Here is a 27,779-nt window from a genome sequence, read left to right on the forward strand (position 1 = left end):
ATTTTATAAATTGTTAGTGGTTCCATATGGAGTTCAGTAGCCTGGCATCTGGTTTTCTAGATGGCCATTGATTTGGAATAGTAAGTCTAATCACTCTGGTCATAACAGAAGACTAATGTCTTCTGTTGAGTAACATTGTGTAATTACTGGCAGTAGTTTGCAGCAGTGTAAAATACTTCCATGTTAGCCAGCCCTCGGGGCTTCAGCAAATAGATGTTGCAGTAATAATTCCCCTCATCAATAGATACAGGTTCTTGGCTTCAGAAGCCTTTTATCTTGTATTACTTTTTTCCTCTCCTGCTTTCAAGTAGATTTTGAATGAGACACAGAACATGAATGAACCTTTCAGTTGTGGGACAAAAGGAAGAAAGTATTACCATATAGTTTGAGCTGTTTGACTTTGAGTGTCACTTGAGGCTGCAGCCTCAGTCTGGATGGACTAGATGGTGATCTAAGGCAGAGGCCTGAGAAAATGGGACTAGCTAGTGCATAGAAAACAACATTTGACTGTAGCACCAAGAGTGCTCTGTTGGGTACCATACCTTGATTCAGAGATCCAGGATAGAGGGCAGCTGACAAATAGCTTAGAAACTGTTTTCTTGTCAGTTTACACTTCCCAGGAAGGGCTGGCCTAAACACTGCTGTAGAGACCATCAGACTACTGTTATTTTTAATCTGATCGCATCAGAGACAACTCTCCTTGGCAAGGGACTGTTCTGTGTTTTTACAAGCGCAAAATACTGGTGGCAAATCGTGTTGCATTTACTGCATCTATCATTACATCATTTTGCAGTGTTTCTTTTGTGTTCTGCTTTTCCAATATTCCCAAGGATTCCTTGGATAAATAAATCATTTTTTAAATACATTTTGTATATCTGCAAAACAGAATCCTTAATCACTGTTCTAGGTATTCTGGTGGATTTTGTTCTGGAAAAAGTAAACAAAAGTAAATCAAGCATAGATAAATATTGGTACATTAGGGATTTTTTTTTTTAATGCAAAACTGAATAAAATTGTCAAGCAATCATCTCTTAGAACCTAGCAAATAGTTGTTCTTTGTGGTGCTGGCTGGAAATGGGTTAAACCTCAGCAGAATTTTGTTGAGCATATTCGTATCTTAGATCAAACGAAGCAGTGAAAAAATTGTCTCAGAATAGGATTAAGGGATTTTGATGCAGAATTATTTCCAAAACGAGATTTTATCTATGTTCGTCATGCTCTACAAAAGACCTTTTCTTTCCTTTTTCTGTTGTACTTTTCCAAGAAAATGCAATCTTCATACATTGTTTGTGTGTCTACAGCAATGATGTGGGTTTGGTTATATAAGTAGATGAAAGACTTTTGATGGTGCCAAATATAAGGAAGCTTTTTTCCCACCTCTTTCACTGTTTTCTGAATTACCCATGTGATGTATAACACAAAATAGTTATACATGTCAGCTTTTGCTACAAAGAACCTTTAAATCTTGAAAGAATCTAGACATTTTATAGTAGTGTTCTGTAAGCTATGTTTTTATGTTATTCTACTAAAGAAAGCTAGGTAGTTTTAAACTAAATCTGTTAAATGTATGGTCTCTCTTTTTTTTTTAATTAAATTGCTTTTCTTTTCCACTAAAGAGTATACTCTAAGAGGGCTTAGGCTTGGAATGCAGTGTGTAACTTAAACTGTCCTATATTTTCCTACCTTGCCTGCTTTGTCTGATTTGTCCTAATTACCGTGGACATCTGAGCAGTTTGGCATGAAGTTTCCTCAACTCCAGTGATGGAATTGGTAAATGGAGGAGAGAGAAGCATTGAGGTTTTGCTCAAGTATTTTGTGCATCAGTCCTTATTTTTGTCTCCATTTTCCTTCTTCATGATGCAGCTGTAATCAGAAGAAATAGTGAACAGCTGCTTGTGCAATCATTGCCAAAGCTGCTGCTTGGCTGCAGTTTGCACTGCAGCTGTCTCCTGCTCTTCCTACTTTTCTYGCTCTGTCGCTTCTTTAGCTCTGCCAACTGCCCTGTTTCAAATGTTAAAGTTTTCTTATCAGAACAGAGGACAACAGCTAGACTTATTCTGTTAGCTAGATGATTAAACTGTAAGGATCTTGTCAGTGACTATAACTGCCTAATCTTGTGGTCAGCTAGCTGCACCACATAATTCCCTTCAGGGACTCATCAAACTCCATATATTAGACTAATTAATTTTGTACATGTAAACATGTATATGTCTATATATACACTTTCCATTCCCATTGGAGTCACTTGCAAAATCTTCCTGCTCTTATGGCTACAAACTTTCTTCTAGCAGAAAGTTGTGTTGATAACTATGTTGAACAAAAACATAACAAAAAGTTATGTTGAACAGTTGATGGCTGCTTTTTGTTAAAGCTAAGGAGAGTCAGTGCAACAGCTGTTCTCTCTCTTATGCTTAGAGAAGGTAATTCTGTCCTCTTTCAGTCCTTGTTTTGCTAAACTGCAGAAGGCAAACTTCTAGTCTCCTTCCTTTAACAGGCCCTTTTGTTTTCCTGGTCAGCCTAATGGTCCTTCTCTGCACAGATTATAATGTTATTTTTGTCTTTGTTGCATGTGGGTAACAAAAATTATGTATAGTATTTCAGGCAAAACTTCACCTGAATCTTGACTTCTCCTAGAATTTTGCCTTCTTTTTTTGTGACTTTAGTATGGTGGCTCATAATCAGCACTGGATCTACTAATACCGTAACACTCCTCACTGGAACATTTCCTGGTTCTGATTATAATGGAAGTCCTTGGTTTTGCTTCCATTCTGTATCATTGAAATATCTTCCTCCTTTGTGCCAGTGGAAGACAGAGGATGATCCCCTCTTTCTGGTGAAGTCTCCCAAATTACGTGACGGAGGAGGCCATGTTCTCCAACTTCTAGGCTGGCCTGTCAGTCAGGAGTCCTAGTTTTTGAATTTCACGACAAAGGAAAACAGAGTGATGTTCGTGTCCTGCTCCTGTCTAATGTCTCGCTTTTCTTTTTGCTTCAAAATTATTGGGAAATTATAAGGAATGTAACTACTCGATCAGACTTACGACTTAAGAAATTTTATGCTTACTTCAATTTCAGATGATTTGGCTGGAATGTCTGAATCAAAATCTGTTAATTTTAAGATATTACTGTTATCTGAATGGAAGCAGATCTAAGATAATGTACCTGTGCTCTGACCTACAATCCCTGCTTATTTTTTTTATATTTGATAACAAATAGCTAGGATGGGGATACTCTGCCTGTTTTCTGAGGACCAGCACTGAGAACTGGAATAAAAACTCCAGTAATATAGCTAGCTGCAGTCTGGAAATGGCCGACATCATAAATATTTCTAAATGTTTGTAGCTTGAACAGCAGAATTGCTGACTGGCTGTTAGCAAACAATGGTGAGATGTAAACAGTGTGCGAGATATTTTTCATAAGACAGTTATTCTTTCATGAAATGTGTTAAGCAGCTGTCTACAAGGAATAATCGCAGATTATGTTATGAATGGGGCACTTCCTTTAGTTTCCTTAGTGTTGGTCACTTTCTGTTCAAAATTGTACTCTTAATGTAGTTAAAATACTAGATTGTGCCCAGGCTTGAAGACTCAGTTGCCAAGATGAAAAGGGAGCAAATCTTAACGATAGTTTAGAATGGTCATGACAGTATTTTGTTCTAGAAAGGACAGACAGTGGGTGTGCGTGTGCATGCATGCATGCAGTATTCACCAAGTACTAATGTTTAGACTAGTTGGTCATTGTTGTTGATAGTAGGAGTATCTCTAAATGGGTTTTCTGTCTCAGTTTGTGGATTCTTAGTACATAATTGACAGAATATCATGCATACTAACATAAATGCTTACTATTTCTCCTAGCAATGATTTTGAAACTAGTGAACTACTATTTCTATATAATTGAAAAACGTAAAATAAAACTTGAACTTCTGGCTCTTTCCCTATGCTCTCCCTTTAAGGCTGTGCAATGACAATATCATTCCACTTCAAACTGGAAGGAAGGAGTTGGTTTGATGAAGTATACTGACTTCAAATATGCATGACCTTCAGGTTTTTATAGTTTAATGTCTTGATTAAAGCACTACTAAAACTCAATTCTGTTCTGTTTAAAATCTGAGAAGATTAAAGGTCTATAGCTGGACATTCAAATCAACTSAAACCTGTATCTTCTGCAAACAAAACATCTGCTCTGTCCTTGTGCCTGGGTCCTGATAAGCTGTATCATATGCTTCTAATATATGATCTTAATATTGTGCATTACATCTTGTAATATTACTTCTGTTTGTGCTTAACTCTACTGGTGCATCATTTTGATGTGACAGACGCTTTACAGAAGGTTGTGTGATAGTGGCTCTTGACTTATTTTAAGTCAATATGATTGTGAAAATCCTTGATTTTAAAAATAGAAGATATAACTGAGGACAATAATATATCTCAAGTCTGGTACACCTTGGTACACCTTAGTTACAAAAGCAAAATGGATATATACAGTGATCTAGATGTCCTTGAAAGTTAACTTTACTCCTGGTATTTTCCATAGTAGACAGTGACTTGTTTAAAGACTCAAAATGTGAGCTGTTGTAACTAAGAAAAGCGGAGGATTTGTGGAGAGTATATCTAAATGAATTGGAGGAGCAAGATGCATCACAGAAATAAGATGCTCCTCAACTGGTGACTTGGAGAGGAAGAAGGGAATTTGTGGTGTGTGTGTATATATATATATATATATATATATATAAAGATTTTAATATCTGTCATAAAGTCTCATCAAAATGAAACAGAAAAATGACAAACTCCTTGGTGTCTGAATTTTACCATAAGGTTATAGTAGATATGTTTTGCAGAAACTGCTTAGATGAAGAGCAGTAATTTACATTCTTCTTGTTCCTGTATGCTTACTTTATATTGCCATGGTTTGTATTGGGAACTCCCTGGTGCATGTGATTGCCTTTTAAGACTATGTACCTATGTAATGGGCTTGGTCTTCTCTGGTGTGATTTCTAGTTTGTGCCCCTGCAATACTAGTATATACCAAGTAGATTAATCAAAATATGCACTAAACTTTTCTCCTTACAGATGAGAACTCTGAGGACCTCCAAGAGCTTCGCTTGATTTGAGCATCATATGAAGATAAAAAAACACTGTTTAAAATCTTCTATGTTTGACTTCTGAATTGTTGCTCAGTTTATTAAAAAAAAAAAAAAAAAGTCAAGCCAACAGCACTTATTCAGCTTAAGAATCATTGGGTTTGCGCTGTTGTTTACAAAGGAACATCCAGTATAGGTAAAACTTGTATCATCAGCCTGTTTTTAGATAAGCCACRGTATAGTTTTGGAAAGTGGTGTGTACAGTTGCAATTAAAGCATTAGGATAAATTTAGCACATATACTAGATGGAAACATCTCATGACAGAAGCTATGAACTATCGTTTGGTAGTCAGTGGTGAGACTGTCTAAAAGCAATGTTTCTACTGAGGTGTAAAAATATTTTAAGTGCGATGGCTAGGGGGCGGTGAAGTGAGCGCCAGTCAAAGACCAAAATAAGCAAGGGTTCCCTAGAGATGTAGGCTAAAGATCTTACTTGTGAATGAATAATATATGATGGTTTTCAAAACCATTGTACAGCATTTTAACTTCTGTTTCGTCCTCTTATTTGTCTCTGAAGCRTTGTGTTAGCTTCATATCTCAACAGTAGTGACTTCTTGAAGGGCATCTTAAGTTAATCAAAGTTGATGAGTACCAGTTGTGAAGGATTAATTTGAAGATACAGCAAAAGAGAACTAAATGATCTAGGTTTTTTCTTCTAGGAAACTAAGAAAAACATCTTTGTATACTAATTTGTCAAGTGTGTTGCACAGTAAACAGTTTTCAGCAAAAAAGGTAATCATTACTATAAAGAAACTRTATAAATACCCTTTAATCTATAATATCTTTGAGTTAGTTTGTATTTTTGGAAGAAATAACTTTTTTTGGATATCTTTCAAAGTAAAGATACTTATTTTACTTACATCAGCATTTGTAAATAATCTAGCCACATTTGCTCTCACTTGATGCTATCTGGCCCAGTGCAACCAGCAGCGCTGGAACCACACAGGATATGGAGCTGGCAACAATGTTCGGAGCTACAGCAGGAGCACGTACGATCACTAGAAGCCACTTCCTGCTATTTTTCCAATACTGATGCATGAAGAGTTGTAAATCTAGGAAGGGACATGGATACTTTTAAAATATTACAGAAGAAAATCAATTCTGTTTCCAGATAAATGACTTCCATGTTCATTTTAAAAGAATTTTTTCTGACATCAGTCAGTCTACTTCCTCCAACACCACAGACCATAAGCAGAAACCACTGATTTACGGGAATGATCAACTCTTGGGGCAGAATGAAAAACAGCTRCATAGTAAATTAACCAGAAAAAATTAAAACCAGAACTAGCCAGTATAACAGACAAACATACTACTAAATATTTTCTCTGCTTTCAAGAGGCTTTTCAAGTCTTAAAATCTTACAAATCTGTTTGCTTCCCCTACCAACATCTAACAGAACACCAGCTTGTAAATTGAATCAATAACTCTGTGCTTTCAAACAGTATTTCAGTTTTTCTTGTGGGCTTCCAGAGAGTACCTACAATTACTATCTTTTTAAGAAATACAATCTTCAGTAGTCCTCCACAAAACAMATGGATGTGCAGCCCAAATCTCATTGACTTGATGGAATATATGTTTTCAAGGATTTTAGACACACAGAGCTGAAATTGCAAGTGTGCTACTGAATTTGAAAAATTTTGCTCTTCCTCTGCTGCTTAACTTCTATTTGTAAATAAAAAGGTGGACTTCAGACTTAACCTAACTGAAATTTGCAGCAGCAGAAAGAGTAAAATACATGAGAGTGACGGAAGGGGAAAAAGCCCTCTCTCCATTGTGTGTGGTATCCCAGATGGGTCTTTCAACCCTGGAGAAGATGTGGTAACAGTAACTGAGATTCCCTTTAGTCAGAGCTATATAAATCTTAGACACCTTAAACTTCTTAAACTAAGCTAGGTAGACTTTGGGTTTAAAATAAAAGACAGCAAGCAGGAACAAACTTTTGCATGATACACACTTTCATGCTTTAAATATCAATCAGTTGGATTAATAAGCTGTTTAGATAAAAGGAAATCATTTTAATTTCAAAACTTTTCTGTAAATATAAATTTCAGTACTCTCTAGAAAACTTAGTTCTTGTTTAAAAAATATTAGAATATTTTAATTTTTCTRTTTTGCTTACATTTGACTAAATAAACACCACATTTTCAGATTGATTTAGCTTTTGAAGGGACCTTGGAAAAATGAGCAGTAAATGTGTTAAAAACATACTTGTCTGGGTCAGATCAATAGTCTGTCTCTGACAGTGGCAATCAGAGATGCTATTTAGGGAGGACACAAGCCTAGCTGTCTGTGGTCCATGCCCCTTTTACTCCTCTACCATCCACAATTGTTGGATTGTGCTAGAGGAGACATCCCTGCCTACTCTCTTTAGTATCTTTTTCAAGAAGTGTGGACAACAGGTTCATAAAGAATGGGTTTTCTTAAAGGTATACGCGTAAGATTCTTATTCATGGGTCTCTTCCCCCTTCCAAACCGCACTCCCCAGAGTAAGATTASAGGTAGTATTTAGAACATGTAATCTTAAGAGTTAGATACTAGTAATACCTAATATGTCTAATCTACATTTATTTTAATATTATAAACAGGAAAATGAAAAGAACTTAACTGCATTTTTGGACTGACTCCTGATGGGCTGGATTTTGTCTTCGTGGGAGTATTTGAAGATTCACGCTGTGAAAGAAGAAACAGCCAATGGCTTCAGAATCCATGGTCCCAGAGCAGGCAAAACAGCATCTGATAAAGGGAAAAAGGCGGCAGCAGCAGCAGCAACCTAGGTCTTCCAACAGTGATGGCGAAGATGAAGTCTTCGTATTTGAAGCAAATGAGGCTTGGAAGGATTTTCACAGCTCTCTCCTTCACTTCTTTGAAGCTGGAGAGCTCTGCGATGTTACACTGAAGGTGACATAAATTGTCTTGTTCTCACCGTCCAAATCTATTGTGTTTAACAAAAAAGTGTGCTGTCGATAGCTGTGATTTGGCAGGAGGGGGGGTATAGAAGCCATAGAATACCAATTGGATTGGAGGCATCTCTAGAGGTGATGTTTTTTTCCTCATTTAGAAAGCTCACAACTTAAATGTAAACATTCTAAGATATTGACAGTGCAGGAGAGGAGGTACATGACTTTGACCTCACCCAACTTGCCTTCTATGAAGCAAGCTCCTACAGTTGTTCAATATATTACTATTGGATCTCTGTGTACCTCCAGTTCCTCACATCCTCTTTCTTCTCATACACTTTCATCCTAAATTTATCCCTGTTTCTGCATTCTGTGCTGCTCTGCTAGATCTTTCTGAGAAACAGGATTCTCAAAATCAAAGACACCTCCCTTCCAAACAATTACATTCTACAGCTGATCAAAGAGTAAAGGAAAAAGAGGAAACTTGCCAGCGTTCTTACCAGTGTTACTYGTTTGTCTGCTTGCTTTAATGCATTCTTGGTAATTTAGCTGTATATTGCTTATAGCCTGATCACAAGAAACTTATATTTCACATCCATAACAGTGTCTAAAAATAAAGTAGTGCTTAGCTAACCATTTTAGCAATGCTACAGGAGACAGTTACATAAGAGAAAGATGAAACATAGTTCCAGTACCACGAACAGATAACAAATGCCCTTGAGAGAAGTTGCTTCCCTGCCACTTTCCTGTTGCATATCAACAAGGAAAACCCTCGACAGATGTGTCCCCATGGTGCCTCCTGGTGAGCATCGCATCCTTAAATAAGCTTGCTGTCCCTGATCCTGGGAGACAATGGAAGTATCTGTGAGGAGGCATGTTTCTCTCCCTTCCACACCTGTGGACAAAAGGAGTAGAATAAGCAAGAAATGTTTTTCTGCTCTGCCCCACAACAAATATTACATGTTGAAATTGCTTTTCACCATCTGAGCAGAAACTATGTGCAGCAGAAAGCACAAGTGGCTAATGACAGTTGAGTTAATGCTCATAGGATGCTGAATGGCAATATTGAACTTGAGTGCTTTAGTTTGCTGCCCCTGACATGACAGCCATGAAATGGAAGCCGCCTGTCATATTAAAAAGCATTCTGGGGAACATCATCCCTCTCATCCTTCTCCCTTTCCACCCACCCTCCTCCCAAAAAAGAAAAAGGTCTTATTTTATAAACATAACTAAATGTATATTCCTGCTAGGGAAACTTGGCTTTGAAAATGTACTTTACTAAGGCTGCAGTTCAACTTTCCATAAGTAAGTTATGCTTGTATTATCTTTCATTTGTATTATCTGTGTGAAGCACAGTAAATTAAGAATATTACATTGTATGACTTGGCTGCCAATCTTGTATGACTGAACTGCCAATCCTGAATTGAAGAATATAATCTACGGAGACTAGAGATGCACATCTTGTCCTAAGGCTTCCTAAATCAGTGATTTTCAGTAACTGGTAACAATATATTGAACTTGAATTTTCTGGARGGCTTGCTTTTCTTTCTGTAGTGCTCAGGCATTTTTCATGTTTTGAGAATAATTGCTTCCAGACTGAACTTCTTGCCTTTGTCCATGAATTATGATATTGAGCGATTTTGACATAGTCATTGTCAGAACTGATTATTCCTTTAACTACTGAGTTTCAAAACATGATTGTATATTCTGTGACAGTAAACAACTGGAGGAGAATTCTGATTTCAAGATATCAATAAGCTAGATATTTAAAATTAAGCAGTTGTGGGTAAAATAGTGTAGCCACTTAATTCAAAAGAAAGATCAGATTAAAGAGGGGGATGATAGGCTGAATAAAAATCTGTAAAGGCAAGAATGGCCTAGTAGCTTCACCTTATATAGCAGACCAACTGGTAACATCTGTGTGGATCCAGAATACGATTAATAATTGCAGTATTGGCACTGTGACAATAGTAAACCCTGAGAGCGCAGGAGGAAGACTGTCTGTGCTCTGAAGAGTCAAAATCTGAAATTTCACCTGCAGTACTGCTCCTTAGGAAGTAGGAGAGTGGCAGATGCRTGCCAACTGTTTTTCTCCCGGTTGTTTTGTTCTAATTTGGTTGGTCTCTGACTTGTTCTTTCTGGAGTGATCTAATGACTTCACAGTGAACCTTCCATCTTTTCCTCTCTTTTAATCTGTACATTCTTTTAAAGTGTGCTTGCTTTCTGTACTGAACTTGCTGTTCACTAAGCAGGTTACACTTGTGCTGATAATACACAGTTTTAAAGGGAAAAGTGATTTGAATGGCACTTTTGTATTTTCAATCAGAGCTAAAAAAAAGCCCTCCCAATTATCCTATATAATACTTTTTTTGTAATTGCAAGTCAGCCTACTATAACATTTTGATCTGAAAATGAAGATGTAATTTCAGTCTGTCAAGGAAATTTGTCTCATAACTGCCATCCCTTTATGTTACTGCAGACTGAAAAATGATGAAGGCCGAAAGAAAGCACTGCTCTAACAAAAATAAGTATTAGTGATTAGAACGTGCCTTAAAAAGGAGACTGGTAGACAGACTAAAACTGACTGGTTTTAATATTATGAAGAACTTCAATAATTTATGCAGTAGGAAATTCTTCTTTAAACTGTTTTTGGGTGGGGGGGGTTGCATTTTATTTTCTGGCATATTCCTTTCGTAGCAGAATTGCTCAAAGACAGATGCTTTTTCAGTTAAGAATATCTTGGAGGGTTTTTGTTTGGCAGAAAGCAAGTGCACATGTTAAGTAAAGAGCTAATTATGCAGTGTTGCTTAACTTTTTAACTGTGACTGGTAAATTTAAGCTGCAGCAGACTTCTTGCTGATTAGAAACACTTGCATAAAGGAGAAATTGTTTCATGATTGTCTAATGACGTGTGTCATGCCAAAGTTCAGTTTTAATCCTTGTTTCACTATTTCTTAATCTCAGTACAAACTTTGCCTCTTAACCGTAATTAGGTCCTCACAGCTGATAGGACATTTTCTGAAACTTTAAACCTACAGGCAATATTCCTAGATGATTTTTGAGCAAGATACAGGAAGTTTATAACTTCTTTAAAGAATTAGCCAACTAACAGTTTTTTGATATTAGATGTACTTATTCATAGAGCAGTAGTACTGTCCCCTGTCTTATACATCTTTAACAAAATATATTCTGAGCATAAATAGTGGTTCTGTAGCATCTCTTGGAGGTCTCTGCAGACATTTCTTACAGCTAGATGAAGTAAAGTCATAACTAGCTTCTGCCTTAAAGATGTTTATTACTGAAAAAAGTYTAAGTTGCAGAAACAGTGATTCACTGTTGCTATTAGTGGCAATTATTATCGAAGATCAAGCTCAGGTAATTTGTGGAGAGTACACCTACTCTTTTTTGAAAAATGTAACTTTAAAGCATGCAAGAAGCTACTTCTTATTTCCAAAGCACAGTCTCTTGTTAATTTATTTGCATGGCTACCAGTAACAGCATCTTCCTTGGTGGGAAGGATTGTATCCAGAAACGTACACTGTACATTTAAAGGTTAGGAAGAAGGATTAACAATGCAATGTAACTGTAAAGTGAAAAATACAGATCTTTTCTTTAAGGCAGAATCCTCTTAGATGCTGTTTAAGCTTCTGATACCAGTATGAGAGGCCTGCCAAGGTATAGATATCTAATGAAATATTTTATCCAGCAACTTCTCTCTAGGGTGAAAAAGAGAACTTTCAGTTTAACAAGATAAAAACTAAGCTGTATCTGTCCTGAATGTATTTATTTTCACTGTTAGTCAAATCTCATTTAAAAGCATTTGTTAAGATTATTTGCCATCTTATTTTATCTCTGCACAGTTATCCTCTGGCTTAGCTCTGCAGCTCCATCTTGTATAAGGTCTCAGCCTCTAACCTCCCCAAGTCTCTAAATGTCATGCACAAGCCCCCTCAGCCTCTTCTGTACTCCTTTTGCTTTGCACAAAAGTAAGTTTGTTTAGGTAGAATTGGGAAACCCTCAGTCACTTGCTGTGAGATTCAGCAGTTTTGCCTAATAATCTACAATAGAGCAGAAGATTGACCCCTCATGTGCGAATCAGCCAGGCTTGAGAGGAGGATGCAGAGATGGCGCCACGACCTTCAGAAGAAACACCATGCTTCAGTTTTAGAACTGCATAAAGCTTTGTCCTGGGTACATCTTGTATTTCTGTCTTCTGAAGAAAACTTCCTGAGGAGTGTTGTCGCAGCACCCTGCTTGTTGACAGTCTTTAGTATTAGATTCCAGTTATCTTCTGGGATACGTTTTTAAAGCCTCTTGGTTATCCTTTATAGCCACAGGTGAAAAGCATGAGCTACATGTTCACTTTCCAACACCACATTTTATATTTGCTATTAGACTTTGTGTATGAAGTATTTACTCTTCAACAGATGCTCAGACAGCGGTGGGAAAGTACTGCACTGTTGATTCAGTTGTGATCTGGCTGCTGCACTAACCCTGAGCCCTGGGGAGATGCTTAAAATGCTGAGGAGACTGTTAAGATCACATCTCTGTTCATTTCAGTTTAGAGATGATAAGGAAATAAAAACCATCAGAACAGGACTACAGAGAACTTGACTAGTTACACCAGTGACAATTTCTCAAACCAATATGCTGTTAATACAGCTAATCCCTTCCACTGTAAGCTTATCGGTAAACCAAAACACTTAACATTTGAACTGAATAGAGTTGAAACCACATTGCAGCATGAGCAGTAACTTTTCTGATAGGTTTTTAAGTACTTTCAGAAGCTTCCTTTAAGTATATCCTGCATTTTTAGGTTAATTCTGTTTACGTCAAATAATATGCCAGCTGGACACCATTGAAGCTAATTTGACTGCAACTCTTACAGCAGAGAAGTTACTCATTATTGAATTTAAGGCGACACAAATTTTAAATATTAAACAAATTAAACTGTTCAGAGGGCAGATTTTCCACAACTTTTTGAAACATTTATCACTATTGAGTAGAGGTATTGTACAGTTCTCAATGGCCAGTATTTAAGGTCCCTTGTAAAAATATGATGGATAACAGCTTTCAACCAAAGGAGGATAAATACATTGCATAAGAATCTGCACGATGATGGAGATACCATTTGTTAATGTTTAAAATATATTGGTCTTTCTAGTAGCTGTCTCTCTAGAGACTTACAGTCAGATTCTTGAATGTTAATTTAAATTAAAACTTCTTTTTAGGAAGATATGATGGATATTTTTTTTCTATGAATTCAAATGAGGAGTACCTTATAAGCATTGGTAAATCATATCCTGACACATTTTGGCAGTCTTTCAAGTCAATTTATATAAGAACTTTTGCTGACATTTATGCTACATGTTAGATCAATCAAAAAGTATCTCTTATGGGATGCTTTTTTCATGTATTGCCTGACACTTAGAGAATGAATATGCATGTTTTGAGCCTACAACATTACCAATGATGAAGCACTCCTGTAGCCTTGTCTTGCCTGTTGCAATGCTAGACTGTGCTGCAGAATACAAGTAATGGCTTGGGAGATGATAAAGTGAATTTTTAAGATGGAAGTCAAGTTAGTCAGATTATTACAAAACACATGTGAAAATGTTTAGAAAGCAAGAGAGACCAATTAGCTGAGAGTGTCAATCATGAACAACACGAAGAATGACTTTTTTCTTGGTAAATCTTACATTTTTACAGCAGCAATGAGCTGATAAGGCTCTCAAGTGCAATGTTAACAGCACTGCTTATTTAAGTGAATTACTTCCTCATTCTCTTTAGAGCATTTGAATGTGTTAAAAGCATTCAGTGTATACAATGACTTTATTTAAGTGGGTAAATGTCTTTTTTATGGTTCATTAATTTAAAAGGATGGAGTTCCTTCATTTAAGGAAACAGCATGCCATTTCCCTATCTTACAATCTTGCACGTAGTTAAAACATTCAATTCAGATATAACAGAATAACTTTTTGCCCTGGAATTAAGCTGTCCAGTGAAAATCAGTTAAGTTATCTTTGGAAAAGACATTCTGCTTTTGGCTCAAAAGAGATTTATTCTTTGCAGCCAAAGTGGAAATTCTTTGAGTTGAATAAAAGCTGTTGTATACTATTGCGTTGGCTGTATACAACAGAGCATTGCATTTGTGATGGACTTGACATCTATTTGTCAAGGGCAATTCTTACAAGGCTTGCTTGTGTTGGTGGAACATTTTCAGTATAAAATTGTTCCCTCATCTTAGTTGCTCCAAATTGCAGGTGAACTTTAAAACTGAAGAATAACTGTATTCTTTGCCTTAAGCCATCATGTTTAATTCTAGTCAATGGAAAAAGTTCAGGTAATACCACGGTTGTGCAAAAGATAGGCTTTAGAGTGAGTGAGTGTGTGTTTGTGTGTGTATAAACTCAAAAAAATTGTTAGCAAGGACTGGCCGACTTTAGTTTGTTATTGTGGTTTAAAAGAAATGCATTAGAGTTCAACTCAAGCTGTCTGACTGATGTTTTAACCCAGGTTACTTGAGTCCTACCTAAAATGATGCAACTATTATGTGTCTTACCTGCATATGCTACATATGTGACTTCGTGATACCACTTTTTCTCYTGCACAAGGGAAGGTCTGGGCCAAGAAACTTTGCAGGTCTAATAAATTTGTCAGTATTCTTGTTTTAAAAAGATTGCTTCTATTAAAAGAAAAAAAGAACAAAACCAAAAAAACCCCAAACACAGTAAGATTTTTCTCCTGTTACATCTGCACATTTTGTACAGAAGTCCCTTTCTTGACTTCTGATAAAATGAAAAGCTCAACTCTTTTGTTTTGTTTTCCACATACTTAGCATGACTGTGGTTTATTCAGGAATAAAGATGGAATTTTTAACATAGGCATGCTATAAAGAAATGGAACAAGTTTCAGTCTCCTTGGTATGCTTATCACCAATAATTCTACTTCCAAAGACCATGTGGAAACACAGTGCTGGCTGAAAAGGGAGCTGACCTCAGGGTGAATACACTCTTGGTAAAGCTGTGCCTGAAGGGTAATTTTTAATAATCTCTGTGCTTTTGTCTAAATGCTTTTATTGCTGTGGTTTTACAGGATTTTGCTTCTGTAAATGGAATTATCAGTTCCTAAAACAACAGTAAAATGCAGATTTTTAAATTAAATAGTCTAAAGTTGTCACTTTACAATTTTTTTCCCTTCAAGTCTCTGTATAAATGTAAAACAAACAACTGCCTAGCAGTCTCCTCCTGTCTTCTAAGGCATGGATCAAAGGTTCTTAAGAAAGTTTCATTTTAAAAAATGGGAACAGGCTCTTGGGGGGGGGGGGGAAGTTAATGATACTGACTTTTCATGTTACAGCCTTACCTGATTCTAGCAGACAAGTTAAAACCAAAATTTGCCTGGGATACATTGATCTAATGACAGAAATATGGGGCAAATGGAGTTCATTTGTTTCAATAAAATAAAGCAGCTCACTGCATAATTAGTCCAGAATTCCCATTTCAGGTTAACTGTCTTTTGTATTATAGTTTTAGATATTTTCTTTAAGCTAACATTTCAGTAAAATAGTCCTTTTTTTCTTTTCTTTTCTTTTTTTTTGCAGGTTGGTTCAAAGCTTATCTCCTGCCACAAACTGGTGCTAGCTTGTGTTATACCTTATTTCAGAGCCATGTTTCTTTCAGAAATGGCCGAAGCCAAGCAGACGTTGATTGAGATCAGGGACTTTGATGGTGACGCAATAGAAGATCTAGTGAAGTTTGTGTACTCCTCCCGACTTACTCTGACTGTCGATAATGTCCAGCCTCTCTTGTATGCTGCTTGCATTCTTCAGGTGGAGCTTGTAGCAAAAGCTTGCTGTGAATACATGAAGCTACACTTCCATCCCTCCAACTGCCTGGCGGTCAGGGCATTTGCAGAGAGTCACAACCGCATTGACTTGATGGACATGGCTGATCAATATGCTTGCGAACATTTTGCTGAAGTGGTGGAATGTGAAGACTTTGTGAGCGTGTCACCGCAGCACCTCCATAAACTCTTGTCTTCCAGTGATCTGAATATAGAAAATGAAAAGCAAGTTTACAATGCTGCTATCAAGTGGCTTCTGGCCAATCCACAGCATCATGCTATGTGGCTGGATGAAATACTTGCTCAGGTAGGGTAGACTGAGGCATTGGGTGCTTGGCCCATCACTGGTTTACTTCTCTATCAACTGTTTTCAGTTAGGTGGCTTTTAAGAAAGATGTTCTTACCAGTTGGTGCTTCATCTGTTATTCATAGCTGTTAGTTGAGAGTGGAAGCAGGTTAGACCTGAATATCAGGACAAAGTCATTTTCTCCAGGTTCTATAAAGAGAAGAGTGCTCACTTTAATGTGGGGGGGGGTGGAGGGGGGTTAGGAGCCAACAAAAAGCTTTATCTGTGCCAGAGCAGAAACTTTCTAGATTTATACACAGTGAAGTGGAGAACATAAAGCCATCACTTCACATGTTTGGATACTACTACAGTCTGAAATGCTGACTTCCTTTGTTGGTAAGTATTTGTACTTAACAAAGCAAAGCATAGCTATTTAGGAGTTCTGTTACACAGCTAGGAAAGTAAAACACTATAAAGGGAAGATGTGTCACCAAGCTGTGCTGCTTCTAGAATATTTTGTGTATATATAATTAACAGAAGACCAAGATTTTGTACCTGTATCAATGGACTAAGAAAATTGAGCCAGACCCTTTAATGCTCACTAGACTAGGAAAACCATCAAACTACTCATTACCTGCAGGATCCACAAAATGAGTTTTCAGTTTAAACCTCTAGACTCTTAATGAGTCCATTTTTTCTGAAAGAAATTTATAAATGCATCAAAAGGGTCACTCAACTGAAGCTATTTAAACATCCTTCAGAACATTCTCTTGTCAAAATATTATATACTTCAGTTATGCAAGCTCCATACATGCTGTTAATGGAAGTTTAAAATACAGTATTTGAGACAGGTATGGAGAGTCTGCACTTGAGTGGAGGAGCAGTTCCCATCTGCTAGAAAATGCAATATATATCTTAGCAGGAAGGAACACCTGTGCTCTTTCAGTTGTCACCAAATTATATATTTTGCTTCACAAAGTTTTGCACTTCAACAGAATTGCTAATATTTGCATTATGTAAGTACAGAGAAGTCCACTAACATGAGGGTTTCATTGTCTTGTATCATTTTTCACTTTTCCTGATGAAAGATCACAACTCTTTGTGAACTGGCTCCCAAAAAGCTTCCATTTCCTCTAGACTATTATGAAATTGTTGTATACTTGCACATATTTATAGTATACAACTAATAAAATTTAAGGGTAATGTTAATTTGAGCCTTTTTTTTTTTTTTAAGAAATATATATATATTTTTTTATGGTCCGTTATGTTAGGAATGAAGGTAACAGCTTTATCCTATTCATGGAAACTAAGTCTGGAACAAAGCAATGAAAAAGTAAACCCTTACTCTAAATATGGGTTATTTGCCAAGAAGTATATGGAGTTTCCAGTGGCATTGGACATTGTTGCTAGCTGAAAACAAGATTGGGATTCTGTTGTTAAAAATCTAAGCTACCCACATCATAATCAGACTTATGGGTTAACTTTGTCATAACTAGATTCTGAACTTTAGTCAGCCTTGAGTTCTTAGTGCATCATTAGCCTCATGAGTCTACTAGCAGGGCTATTGGTGATGCTTTGAAGCAGCCTAAAATGAGCAAGAGCCTAAGTAAAGGAAGAAAGGGGTTTGGAGCAAGGGGGTAAGGAAGAACTGAAAGAGACTCCTGCTGACTTGAAGGTAGGGACACTTGTCATCAGCATAACAATACCATCCTACTGCCTGGAGAAACATCTAAGACACTGGACTACTACTTCTCTATTGCTGATCTAACTGGGAAACTCCTTGACAGCGTTGGCCCAAGCCAACTACTATTTGAAAGTCAGGCAAGTCCCACCTTTTGGCCTTCCTTTTGTCACCGCAATGTGCTTTTACTTCATATTCCTCATGGTTTTTCTCACAAAGGCAAGTGAAAGATTTGCAAAAATCTTCTACTGTGGGGAGGAGGAGATTTCAAGGGAGTATTTCAGAAGCTCACCTTATTTCAGACCTGCCTTGTCCCTGGGGATTACTGCAGGCACTGACTGCTGGTGGCTGGGTAGAAGTGTCCCATCCCGTGCAGAGCCTCACCGTTCTTGAGCTTGATCACCAGGTTTTCTGGGGAAACACAGGAAGGATTTGGGAAAGAAACATCGTAGTAATGAAGGCTAATGGAAAAACTGAAGTCTGTTAGTGCAGTAAAAAAAATTTTCACAATACCCACAGACCTCTGCCAGTACACTCATGTCCTCTTAGCTCCCATCAGCTGTTTCTCTGCCTCATGAGACTACTTTTAATATTAATCTGTTTAATGATCTTGGACCTGCTCTTGTTATATTCTGATGTTAATCTGACAAGAAGATTTCATAGTCTAATTTGAGTGAACTACACTGCATTATAATTTTCGTTAGTCTTCTCTGCTGCCTGGTCTGCCCTATGTTCTCCGGTGACTTTAATAATTGGCTCCCAACCTTTTTCTTATCCTGCAGGCTGTCAGGCCAAGTCCACACTAGAGAAGGGTGTTACTGTGCTAGCACTACTTTCTTAATATGCCCTTAGTTCATGCTGACAGAGTGTATCAGTTTTTACTTGCCACTCAAATGAAGTGAATTATTCTAACAAAAGTCCTCTTATGCTGGCATATAAATGAGATAAAAATTCATATCCTTAACAGACTAATCCAGAATAGGCTATTCCAGTAAAATTACAGCCGCTGCCTGTATCATGTCTGGAAGAAATACCATGCAGCGCTTGATGTGCCCGCTGGTGTTGCAGCTAAGGCCATGCCAGCGCAGGCAGCTGCAGTCTTCTTGCCTGCGCTCAGCCTGGACAAAGTGACAGTTCTCCCAGTGCTGCTTTATGCAAATGGTTATAGCAAGAGTTTGTCACTAGAAGGAACTGTTCATGCCAGCGTTACTCTTGAAGAAAAACATGAAAGCAAACTGGAACATAGTTACTCTTTATTGAAGAGCGTGGGGCTGATGTTTGGCTCCGAGGTTGCAGTCTGGTATGTATACGTCACTGTTAATAGTTAGATGCAGTCAGTTTAGCCAGTCATTCCAACTGTGTTCATTTCTGTCAGGTACGACTGCCTCTGTTGCCCATTTGTTTCCTTATGGGTGTTGTGGCAAAGGAAGAGATTGTCAAGCAGAATCTAAAATGTAGGGATTTGCTGGATGAAGCAAGAAACTACCACCTTCACCTGAGCAGCAGGGCAGTGCCAGACTTTGAATACTCCATTCGCACAACACCAAGGAAGCAGACTGCTGGTAATTAAATGTGTGTCTGATTATCCAGTATCGAGTGGTGTGGAAAAAGGGCAGCTCATCTGTTTAGGGTTAGTTAGCTTGGTATAAATGGTTGTTAATGACTTCATGCACAACTGGAAGAGCCGTTGTGTACCCCTCTGGTGATTAGGTTGTGCACTGCATTTTCTTAGCAGAATTTTAAAGTCTTTGTTTGGAACAGTACTTATTTATCCTGATCAGCTGTATCTGTATTCAAGCTAGAACTTTTAAGTTACGTGTAGGCAGTATGCTTGAAACTATACAGAAAATAATGAACACTTTTTTTTCCCATATGAGAAGGTTGAGCTAACTTTTAAACTCTTTGGCTAACCCAAACCAAGTGATGCACGTAAGACTGCAAATCCTGTTTTTTACGTTTAGTTATATTTAACAAACAATACAGTTGTCTCCCTAAGAAAATGACAAAAAGCATATTTAAAATATATGTTACTTTTGCAAGGATATTGATAGTTAATTGCCAGAACAGCATGCCAAATGAAGGCCAAAACCCAGGGTCCAAAATGCAGGACAGTGAATGTGCCCCTTGGAGGGAGATGTGACCTATCTCAAACTGTATAGTTTTTGATCCACTCTGCTGGACAAATTTAACCCCATGTTTTCCTACTAGTTCTCTAGAAACCTCTTTTGTCTTCTTCAGGTGTGCTATTCTGTGTTGGTGGTAGAGGTGGATCAGGTGACCCATTTCGCAGCATTGAATGTTACTCTATAAGTAAGAACAACTGGTTCTTCGGCCCTGAAATGAACAGCAGGAGAAGACATGTGGGTGTGATCTCTGTGGGAGGTCAGTAACAAAACGGCCCTGCTCAAAAGGCACTTTTTTGCTCCTTTTGCTGGAATTGGTGCTTTTAGTAAATTAATCTGTCTTGTAATGGCTTAACTGGTGGATATCCTTTGATTTTGTACAGCTCCTTCCCCGTGAAGAGGTTATTACTTTTGTAACAATATGAGAGTATGGTTATTGAAAAGACATTAATGCTGTATATAGCCTGCTGCTAGCTTATTAGGTGATTTAACATTTACCTATCCATTTTTAAAGAAATGTTGTTATTCAGGATAGTAACCCAGACTTTGTTAATACTCATACTAGCTTCCTTCAGAGTTAAGTCCATACAGGCTTTTCTCTGTTAGGCAAGTCACTAAGAGTATAACTCTTCTAAGAGCAGACCTACCTTTATTTTTGGGACTCCAACTTCTGAAACCAGGTCCGTGCAGTCCGAGCAGCTTAGCATCCATGGCTCAACTCTTCCTCATACATGGTGGCCTCTGTGCTACAGCAGAACAAAGATTTTTTTTTTTACCTTAGAAAATCTGGAGAGACTGATATATCTGTGTAAATGTTCAAAACTGATCTGAACTGCAATACTCTAATAAGGTATATGAAGGTTTCCTGTATACATATTTCAAGATTTGTATAGCAGTCCATGTTAAAACAGATCTTTGGCTGAGTACAGCATATAAAAATAGGAAGTCCTAACTTTTTAAGAACTTGATACTGAAAAACTTCAAAACTTCAATGTTTACTTGAGCTTATTTCTCCATGTAGGCAGGGATATTATATAAATGAAAACTGAAATGTTGCCAAGCAATCCCTGTATCTAAATACGTGTACGCATTTCAGGTAAAGTCTATGCAGTAGGTGGACATGATGGAAATGAACACTTAGGAAGCATGGAAGTATTTGATCCTCTCACAAACAAGTGGATGATGAAGGCATCAATGAACACAAAGAGGTACGTGTCTTAGGATCCAACATGGGACAAAAAATTTAAGTCCCAGTCCTTGCTCTATCATTTATTGTTGATGCTGGAAAACATTCTCACGTCTATCTTAGGCCTTAGTTGGGTTCCCAAACTCAGCTACTTTTAGGATTTTTTTTTCTATTTTGGTGTTTAAATGCTAACACATTCTCTTATTTACTAGCAGCAGTTACATTAACACAGTTAAAATCAGCAGGTTTATCTCCATCAGATACAACAAAGACAGACAGGAGGCATAAAATTCAGGACTGAGGTAGAGGAATCGAATGCTCAAATAACACAGACAGGCTTGGGCCTTTGATGACCTTCAGTCAAAACAGTATCCCATGGCATTTTACAGGTCCCTCATCTTTTTCTCAGTCTAAAAAAAGTCTAGCCGCAACAGTCCTCTCTACTAGTTTTGGATCACAACAACAACATAGAAGTGGCTGGAAAAAGCTGAGGTGATGTTAAGGTAACACGAGAGCCCCCTAACGGGAGGCTGTGAGTTTATAAGAGACATTCTGCATAACGCTGCAAGACTGTCAGGCATGCAGAGAGCCCGCAAGTGCTGAGCTTCTGTTCGCTTGACAGTTATTGATCATTGTTTATTCTAAACATCATTTGCTTTTAGGTTTTCCTTACTTTTTTCCCATACTTTGAAACCGTTGCCAGTCAGGTAAAGTTGCACTTGATGCATCTTTCCTACTCCCTTAAGGATTCATATTGAAGTATTGATCCTACGATTTTATTAGGAGAGGAATTGCTCTTGCCTCCCTYGGTGGTCCCATTTATGCAATAGGAGGTTTAGATGACAACACGTGCTTCAGCGATGTGGAAAGATACGACATTGAATCCGACCGATGGAGTGGAATAGCCCCAATGAACACTCCCAGAGGAGGAGTTGGCTCTGTAGCCCTTGTGGTAAGTTACTGTTTTCTCCCAAGTAAGGGATGAACTGTGAGGAACCTACCTCTAGGACTACTTTTTAAATTCATCTTACAAGGCAAAACAGCAGGATTTTGAATAAAATACAGTTGGTGGGTCTGATCATTTCTGGCCATCAAAATTCTATGGAACTGTGCAAAAAATAAGGATATTTAGAGCCTTTATCACATTGAACTGTGCTCCCTGTTTTAACCATATTTCAGATACTGTGAGCAAGCTTGTCATCAAGACACCTTTAATTACACTAGCATAAGAGGGGAGAGGGAAACTAATGCTTCTGGTCTCATTCGAAAGACTGGTTCATCATGGTTACTATGTTTAATGTACTGCATCCATCACTACTTTAATCCTTGTGTTGTCATGTATGCTCTGCAAAGTATCTGGAACACTATACAACTTTTTCACTTGCTTTACTAGAAATAGCATTTGCAAGCTGTTAAAATTGGTCTATTGTCAGAATACTTAAACAGGACAGTATGGATACATCAGGCAAACTTTCTTCAAATTTTAACATTCCTTATGAAAAGCTACATGCATATATATATATATTATATATATATATATGCATCAATATAATTTTTCTCTAAATAACTTTTTTTCAGAACCATGTTTATGCTGTGGGTGGTAATGATGGTGTAGCATCTCTTTCCAGCGTGGAAAAATATGATCCCCATTTGGATAAATGGATAGAAGTGAAAGAGATGGGTCAGCGAAGAGCTGGCAATGGTGTTAGTGAGCTCCACGGCTGCTTGTACGTTGTCGGTGAGTAGAAATGTGGCATTTTGTATGCTGTTTCTGGCAAGCACTTTAGTTTGGAATAGGTTGTTGTTGCTAAAGGGAACAGATAGACCTGACCTGCACTTTGTGTTCTTGGATGGGAGAAGAAAGTAAGCACAACCAGGGCACACCTACAGATATAATAGTGAGGACATAAAAAGAAGTTTGTATTTCACATTTCAGGAGCGCTATGCTGTCGAGAACAAGATGTCTACATGGAAAATCCTCATGAGACTACTCACTAATCACTAGTTTCCTTATTACGAAAGTTATTCATAAATCCACGTACTTTTAAAGCATTCAGTTCTATTCTGAGTGTAGACATCATTAGCTTTCTGGCAGAGTGATTACACTCACTCCACTGCCTGTTGACCAAAGCCTGCCTTATTGTACCCCAGCTGTGTATTGCATTTACCCGCTTTCCTGAGGGAAGAAGCTGTCTGTCAGAGTGATGATTACAGGGAGCAGGCTATGCACGTGCTTTCTTTGCTATCAAGTTTGACATATGACTGTACTTCCCTAATTGCACTCGTCATAATGGTGGTCAGCACATCATTAGTTCAGCTGAGTAAGCTACAGCAGTCAAACTAATGTCTTGTGTATTAAGTTAAATGATTAAAACAAGAACATAGGATTTTTCTGAGTTAGATGTCTGTTCCTTTTACATCTGCCCCACCAAGTAGGATGTTTCACTGAAGCCTATCTTACTTGAGGGTTTCTTTTTCCTGTTAAAGTTTTCAGCACTACTTCATTTTGAAAACGGTGCAAGAGCCAGTTTTGCTTCAGCCAAAATAAAATCAAGACCGTACTTTTGCTGGTCTTACTTTTCTTTTTCTTTTTTTTTAATTCCAAATTAGCAGTGACTTCATTAAAACTAAATATAGTATGAACTCAAGGAGCAAATAATACAAATACTCCTTGTAAAGCGGGGTGAAGAAGAAAATTGTCACTCTGCTAGGTGAATCTTCCCTTGAAGTTATCATACTCGGACAGGACTGAGAGCTGTTACATTAATTTTTTTTTAGGAGCTTTTAAAAGATTCATATAAAAACATAGCCCTGGACACCAGCCCACTGAATGCAGAGAATACCCACATAATGTGCATCCTGGATATCACCACCACTAAAAGTGGCTAAATACCAATATATGATGATTCTTTGCAGGTGGTTTTGATGACAACTCTCCACTGAGCTCTGTGGAGCGGTTTGACCCGCGCAGTAACAAATGGGAGTATGTAGCAGAGCTTACAACTCCAAGGGGTGGAGTTGGCATAGCAACGCTGATGGGTAAAATTTTTGCAGTTGGAGGTCATAATGGCAACGCATACCTGAATACAGTGGAAGCATTTGATCCCATAGTGAATAGGTAATTTAAAATTTTTCATTTGGCGTAATAAAACAATGATATCTGCCTATCTGAAAGCACAACATAATGGGAATAGTGTGCAGGAGGAGCATATTTGTTGTTTCCTGGCAATAATCGACTAATATTCATGACTCTAGGGATGTGGGAGTACTGCTCACGCCACTGGGTTTTTCTTGTAAATATTTAAGCATGGCATAAGTACGATTTTAAAAGATGAATACTTTCTAATCCTTCTTTTCTCTGTTTTTAAGCATTCACTTACTTTCTGTCCTTCTTTTCCTGTCCATCCCTTGTCTTCTTCCCTTCATTCAATAAGAAGCTAAATTCTTGTGGTTGTTTCAGTCTGATTTTGCACTAAACAATCAACTTACCAGAGAAACAGTGAGAATAAACTAGTGGGGTGTATTTCTGTTCAGAGGAAACAGTGAGCCTGTACAGTAGTGTTTCAGCCACAGGAAAGAAATACTTTAAGCTGTTCAGAAAGGGCAAGAACTTACTTTTCTCTTTTTCCTTCACCGTCTTCTTTAGGTGGGAACTCGTCGGCTCTGTGTCACACTGCAGGGCAGGGGCAGGCGTGGCCGTGTGCTCCTGTCTCAGCAGCCAGATCCGTGATGTGGGCCAAGGATCCAGCAATGTCGTTGACTGCATGTGAACTCTGCCGCCTCCTCCAAATTCCAGAGGAATAACAGTAGGGAGGCACTGCAGAGCTTTTTAAACACAGTGTTTTGTATGGTAGGTTATGAAATAAACACGAAGCATTTTCTTTGTGAAAAYGTTGCTTACTGCAACATTAAGGTTTTGGTGGAGTTCTGACAACTGAGAGACAGAAAAGCCTGTGGAAACACRGAATAGAAGTCTGTCTTACAGGAAAAAACCCACCAGAGTTGTACTTACTCCATTTTTAAGAGGTTGGAATTTCAAAATCATTTCAGGCAGCTGTTGCAGGGACTCATTATTGAATTGTAAACCAGGCACTGGGTGAGAAGAGAGCAGCAGTCAGTACTGCTGAGCCTTACCCAGCAGCCCTGCTAAATGTTTTCTGAAGGACTGGTGTGCCATTTAAATGTAACTTATTTTTCAGAAATGTAGTCTTAAACATTTTCTAGTTCTAGAAGAGCTTTGAAACACAAAGCCTTTCAAGTTTTAGAAGGTAACAACATCCCTGTTTCATACTAAGCTAACCAGAGCAGAGAGGTTAACTGCTCACCTCCCAAGGGACTGAGTGTCCACAGCTGCTGCTGGCTGCAGTGGAAACTTTCTTCAGACTGAAGACAGTCTGAAGTTGTCTTTTAAGTACTTTCTCACTTGTTGCAAAGCTGAAAAGATACTTGACCTGTTTGTGGGACTTAACCACTGGAATACTGGAATTCTTCTATCTTCAATAAAACGTATAATAATGACTCCCTCCAAAAGGGAAGTTTCTGTTGAGATATCATTCCTGAAGTATAATTTGTAATACAGTGCAATTTGTCCTACTTTTAGATAATAGTGTGACAAAGTACAGAGTTCAGCRGTCTCTGGTCTGCTAATACCATTTTTATATGAAGTAGCAACACATCATAGAAGTTGCAGTATTCTGTTATGACCAAATAAAAATCACCTTTAAATGCAACTCTAGGAGCTTACATGTCCAGTTTCCGTATCTAGCAGCAATGCAGTGATAACAGTAGGGCACTGGCTTTTTTTTCCCTTTTTTTTTTTTTTTTTTTTTAAAAACAGTTCAGACAGAAAGAATCCATCCCCAAAACACTTAAATGACTGAAAACTTATATAAACCAAAGAGAATCTGCAGCAAAAAGCACTGGAAACAAAACAGTACTTACATTAAAAATTAAACCCAAAACTTAACATGAAACCCTGAATTCAAGAGCAAGTCCTGCTAGAAAGACTACAGATTACTATTCCTGAATCAATCTCCTTGAACAGACCAACAACTGACCAAGAATCTTCTGTGACCAAAGTTTCACATTACAGTGTTTTCCAAGTGACTGGAGATAGTGCAAAAAACTTCTTTGCATTCAGTACCAGGGAAGAGCTGTGACTGTACCAGCATACAGCACAGCAATGTTTTACTATTGCATTACCATCATCTAGCTTTTCTGTTTCCAGTTGCTTGCATGCTGGTGGCACCCAGGGACAAAATGAATGAACGGTACTGTAAATAATGGAACACTGCAATAAAACATTTGTATTTCAAGGCACCTTGTGTGACTGGAGCATGCTACTGTAGGCAACATTAACGGGAGCATTTCTTGGTTTCTGCTGGCTATAGTTCTGGACAGGAAGCCTTTGTCAGCAGGGAAAATCCTGTGTTAGAGCCATGGGTCAGAAGTTTTTGTGCACTCTGTTTACGACCCCGCACCCTATCTCAGCCAGTGAGTGAAGAAGGGTTTGCTAGGATGGCACTGCTCCTGCTGTGGTTTTGCCAGAATGCCCTGGGCATAAGGTGGGACCTTCTGTAGGGCCTAACGAAGCAAGGGGCAACAAGCCCTAAGCCACTGCTGACCAGCCCCCTCAAGCTGGAGGCAGTGGTGAGACCAGAGCACTCAGTGGTGGAGTAGACATACCCGAGGACAGCGATAGCTGCTGTGCACAGGAGGTATGGCGTGTCACTGCTGTCTGCTTCCGTTAAGCCTCTTCCCAGCTTTTGCCTTTCCCAGTGTTGAAGGCAGCCTGTACAACCCCATGATACTTCTGGCTAGAAGGAGTGGAAGAGGTGTAGATTCCCTCTCTAAAACAAAGCAGGTTCTCTTCTACAGCTCTCCTCCTAGTGAAGAAACTTAAAGTACCACTGCCCATGAAACGAAGTAGCCCAGCACTGCTGTTTTCCAGCCCACATATCCCTCTTCTTTGTGGGAAAGTGCTACTGCCCTTGGGCTCCACCTGTGAACTCCTTACACCACAACTGGAGCGCACCAACATCAGTGCCCCTTTAAGGCACCAAAGGAAGATGCGTGTGGTCAGCAGGGAAATAAGGTTATAGCAAATGCACCAAGACACTGTACTGGATGGGAACACAGCTGTCAACCTGTAAGTGTAAAGTCAAATGGTACTACTAGCTGTGGAGTGTGAACACCACCTCACTAATGCACAGACTAAACACGATAGTAAGACAGTAATATTTGTTTTCTCCCCTCCTCAAACAACATTTGTGTTCAGGCTTTTGGAGGCACGTTGTTAGCAGCTAGTAGGGAGACTGAAGAAAAGTAGGAGAGGAACAGACCTGTTTCTGATAAAGCGGTGTTTACATTCCGAATTTTAGCTGGTACTGGAATTACAGGTATTTTGTGCAAAACTGGTTTCAGAAATGCTGTTGCTGAAAATGTGAGAGCAGTCTCAAATTGACACAGAATTTTTTTTTAATGGGACTACTGCAATAACAAAATGCAATAACTTACCCCCATATAAAGCTGTGGTGATTTAAGACCAAAAAAACTCCACTCCAGTTTTCTTTCTTCCAGTAGGGACAAAAGGACAATGCAAAATTGATCAAGAAAATGTAAT

The 27,779-nt window shown here is 38.2% G+C and overlaps 1 protein-coding gene and 1 long non-coding RNA gene across 4 annotated transcripts; one reads left to right on the forward strand and one right to left on the reverse strand.

Annotated features, from left to right (window-relative positions):
• Nucleotides 1-5,002: 5,002 nt before the first annotated feature.
• Nucleotides 5,003-26,000, forward strand: KLHL8 (kelch like family member 8). 3 transcript variants are annotated; one of them, XM_026068464.1, is made up of 11 exons: nt 5,003-5,275; nt 5,799-5,871; nt 7,725-8,037; nt 15,640-16,188; nt 19,224-19,410; nt 20,087-20,230; nt 21,068-21,179; nt 21,941-22,109; nt 22,736-22,895; nt 24,074-24,275; nt 24,804-26,000. In XM_026068464.1, exons 3-11 carry the CDS (start codon nt 7,831-7,833, stop codon nt 24,925-24,927), a joined length of 1,854 nt encoding a protein of 617 aa, XP_025924249.1. In that variant the 5' UTR covers nt 5,003-5,275; nt 5,799-5,871; nt 7,725-7,830; the 3' UTR covers nt 24,928-26,000. The 3 variants fall into 3 exon arrangements, with proteins under 3 accessions (XP_025924249.1, XP_025924250.1, XP_025924248.1); XM_026068465.1 differs by having other exon boundaries at nt 5,850-5,871; XM_026068463.1 differs by lacking the exon at nt 5,799-5,871.
• On the reverse strand, nt 15,994-24,897 carry LOC112967360. The gene is made up of 5 exons (XR_003253936.1): nt 24,773-24,897; nt 20,619-20,717; nt 18,141-18,259; nt 16,286-16,377; nt 15,994-16,086 (listed from the first exon to the last, which is right to left on the reverse strand). It is a non-coding gene; the product is annotated as an uncharacterized LOC112967360 (long non-coding RNA).
• Nucleotides 26,001-27,779: the final 1,779 nt, after the last annotated feature.

Source organism: Apteryx rowi, unplaced genomic scaffold (genome assembly GCF_003343035.1).
Source record: "Apteryx rowi isolate R43461 unplaced genomic scaffold, aptRow1 scaffold_270, whole genome shotgun sequence".
In the NCBI taxonomy this organism is placed as follows: Eukaryota; Metazoa; Chordata; class Aves; order Apterygiformes; family Apterygidae; genus Apteryx; species Apteryx rowi.